At 36.0% G+C, this 2,500-nt stretch overlaps 1 protein-coding gene across 1 annotated transcript in view; it reads right to left on the reverse strand.

Annotated features, from left to right (window-relative positions):
- Positions 1-2,500, reverse strand: part of LOC125025486 (ATP-dependent zinc metalloprotease YME1L-like) — a 21,655-nt gene that overhangs the window by 818 nt on the left and 18,337 nt on the right. Inside the window, exons 14-15 of the mRNA XM_047613503.1 lie at positions 2,133-2,297; positions 1-1,853 (exon numbers count right to left, since the gene is read on the reverse strand). The exon at positions 1-1,853 is cut by the window's left edge and continues 818 nt beyond it. Coding sequence (XP_047469459.1) covers positions 1,707-1,853; positions 2,133-2,297 — 312 coding nt within the window. The 3' untranslated portion in view covers positions 1-1,706. The remainder of the gene's footprint in view (positions 1,854-2,132; positions 2,298-2,500) is intronic.

A 2,500-nucleotide genomic window follows, 5' to 3' on the forward strand; every position in this document is an offset into this window, starting at 1 on the left:
AAGAACTCATGTATGAAATGTACAACATAAACTTCCTTACAAAAAATGCACCGATACTGAATAAATCTACTTTCTTCTATATACTGATAAAATCACTACACCTACCCTACCTTCTGAAAACAACGTGAAATATGTAATGATGACAATGAATGAACATTGAGAGGTCTGATGAGAAAGTGAGCCAAAGTTCATGGCAAAGACACAGGCAAGAGCTATTTTCCTTATGTCAAAGGTGCATGATGACAGCTGCTTTATTTCCTTAATGACAGTGAAAATTAGTCTAAGTACTTCAAGATCACTATTAAGAATTTTGCCCATCACTTCTTAATGAGGCTGAAGAGTGGAGACACTTGGACTTTAAGTACAACCTTACAACAGCATATGAAAAAAATAAATTTCCATTTCAATATACCAAATGGTATCATAACCATACTAATAATAGTTAATGAATGCATAAATTATAGTTGAAATGACAAATGTAATATCAAATAGGGAAAAATAATATCTTTACTAATGGACACTTGCCTAAGGAGGATTAACTTCAAATTAAAACCTAGCACAGCAAAATGTCTACACATCACCAAGTTATTATTCACCAAGATGTGAGAGCTACAAACCAAAATGTATCAAACTGAGAATAATTTCTTCAACAGAACACAACAATCAGTGGGATTTGTAATACATCCAGAGGAGAGATTCACAACATAGTAACATGTGATGAAAAATAAAAATGACCATTGCTTGGAATGCAACTGTGTCTCATCCAAATGCAGACTAATGAAATGAAAACATACTATTTACAAAAAATCACATACACATCTGTGCAAAATGAATAAAAAGTTCTAATCTTCCCACTGTGTGTGTCATGTGAAATTCACATCTGTTACTTTAAGGATTCACAGACTGACAACATTTTCCATCTATTATGCATTCATAGAAAAGTATACAGAAAGGACTGATCATCCTGGCAACTGTCTTCTCCTGCAATCAGCACCTTGTTTAATAATTATTTGTTCCCTATCAAGAAAGAAAGTATGAAAGGAGCAATGTTGGTGTAAGTGATATTATGCAAGAATTATATACTTGATGTTCTTCATTTTATACTGAGAAAATGGAAATGAAAACATATAATGTCTATCTTTTACATTCCCAGAGTTTTATTCACTTCTTAAAAATTATATGATTTAGGAAAGAAAATATACAAAGGAAATATATAATGTAGTCATTTTCAAATGTTATTGTACTTTAATTCACAAGATGACCAATAAGGAGAGTTCTCACTAAGACAATATGGGTCCTGAGCTCTAACTCCCTCACAGATATTACCTACCTCATTATAAACCTATTATCTACCCTGTGATGCTATGATCAGCCTGAAATAATGATCTGGAGATGAACAGTGAATGGCAATGAAAAAGTTATATGGGATGCTAATACCATGACTTAATAGCAAAGTAAAAATATTTTTCAATGTCATATATTTTCTAAATGTACTCCCCCCCAAAAAAAAGAAATTGCTTATGCCAGAATTTATATATTATCTAGGGGTTCTTTTAAAAACTAGAAATGCATAAAACTCAATATCCTTCATGATATTTGCACTTTAAATAAATCAAACACAACAGCTTTAATATTTTTTGTCATAATGTGATGAATATGACATGACTGGTTTTGTTACAATAAGGCATCCTAAACCCAACCCCAAACTACAAGTCCTTGGCCACTGGTCGTCCATCCAGGATGGCCTTGATGTCATCGGCATCCAGCGTCTCATACTTCATGAGGGACTCAGCAAGAGCTTTGTGCTCCTTGGCATGGGCTTTCAGAATGGATTTGGCACGCTCGTATGAGTCCTAGAGGAGGAGGAAGGAAACTTTAGTAAGTCAGTTGACAGAGGAGGGGCTAGGGGATGTATCCACCTTGTCTGAAACAATTTCAAATGCATGCAGGCACACATGCAGGCACGTGCACATCCATACACGCACAAATGCAGGCACGCGCACACACATACACACACACATGCATGTGCGCATGCCCACACCCATACCCACACCCACATCCACATCCACACACACACATACATATATACAAAATTCCCAATTCTTCAAAATCATCAAGCACTTTCTCCCTACCTGTAGCAATTTTTTTATTTCATGGTCTATAGCTTCTTTAGTGGACTGGCCAAGGGAGTCTCCCGTGCTAATCAGCTGGCCACTGTTGTCTTCAAAGGTCCTCAAGCCCACACGATCACTCATACCCAGGTCCTTCACCATGTGCGTGGCAATGCTTGTGGCTTGCTGTTCGAGGTAAGAAAAACAGTAAAGGAACATATTACATGAAAATCATTTACTTGTATATAGCTTGTAGGCAAACTGGCAAATAAACAGACATAATCAAAAAGACAGCTAAACGAACATATTCATGGATAAAAGACCGATAGAGAAAGGGAAGCAGAGAAAAGGACAATCACAAACAACAAAAACAGATAAGAGATTTGCCT

This window comes from Penaeus chinensis, chromosome 1, assembly GCF_019202785.1.
Source record: "Penaeus chinensis breed Huanghai No. 1 chromosome 1, ASM1920278v2, whole genome shotgun sequence".
NCBI lineage: Eukaryota > Metazoa > Arthropoda > Malacostraca > Decapoda > Penaeidae > Penaeus > Penaeus chinensis.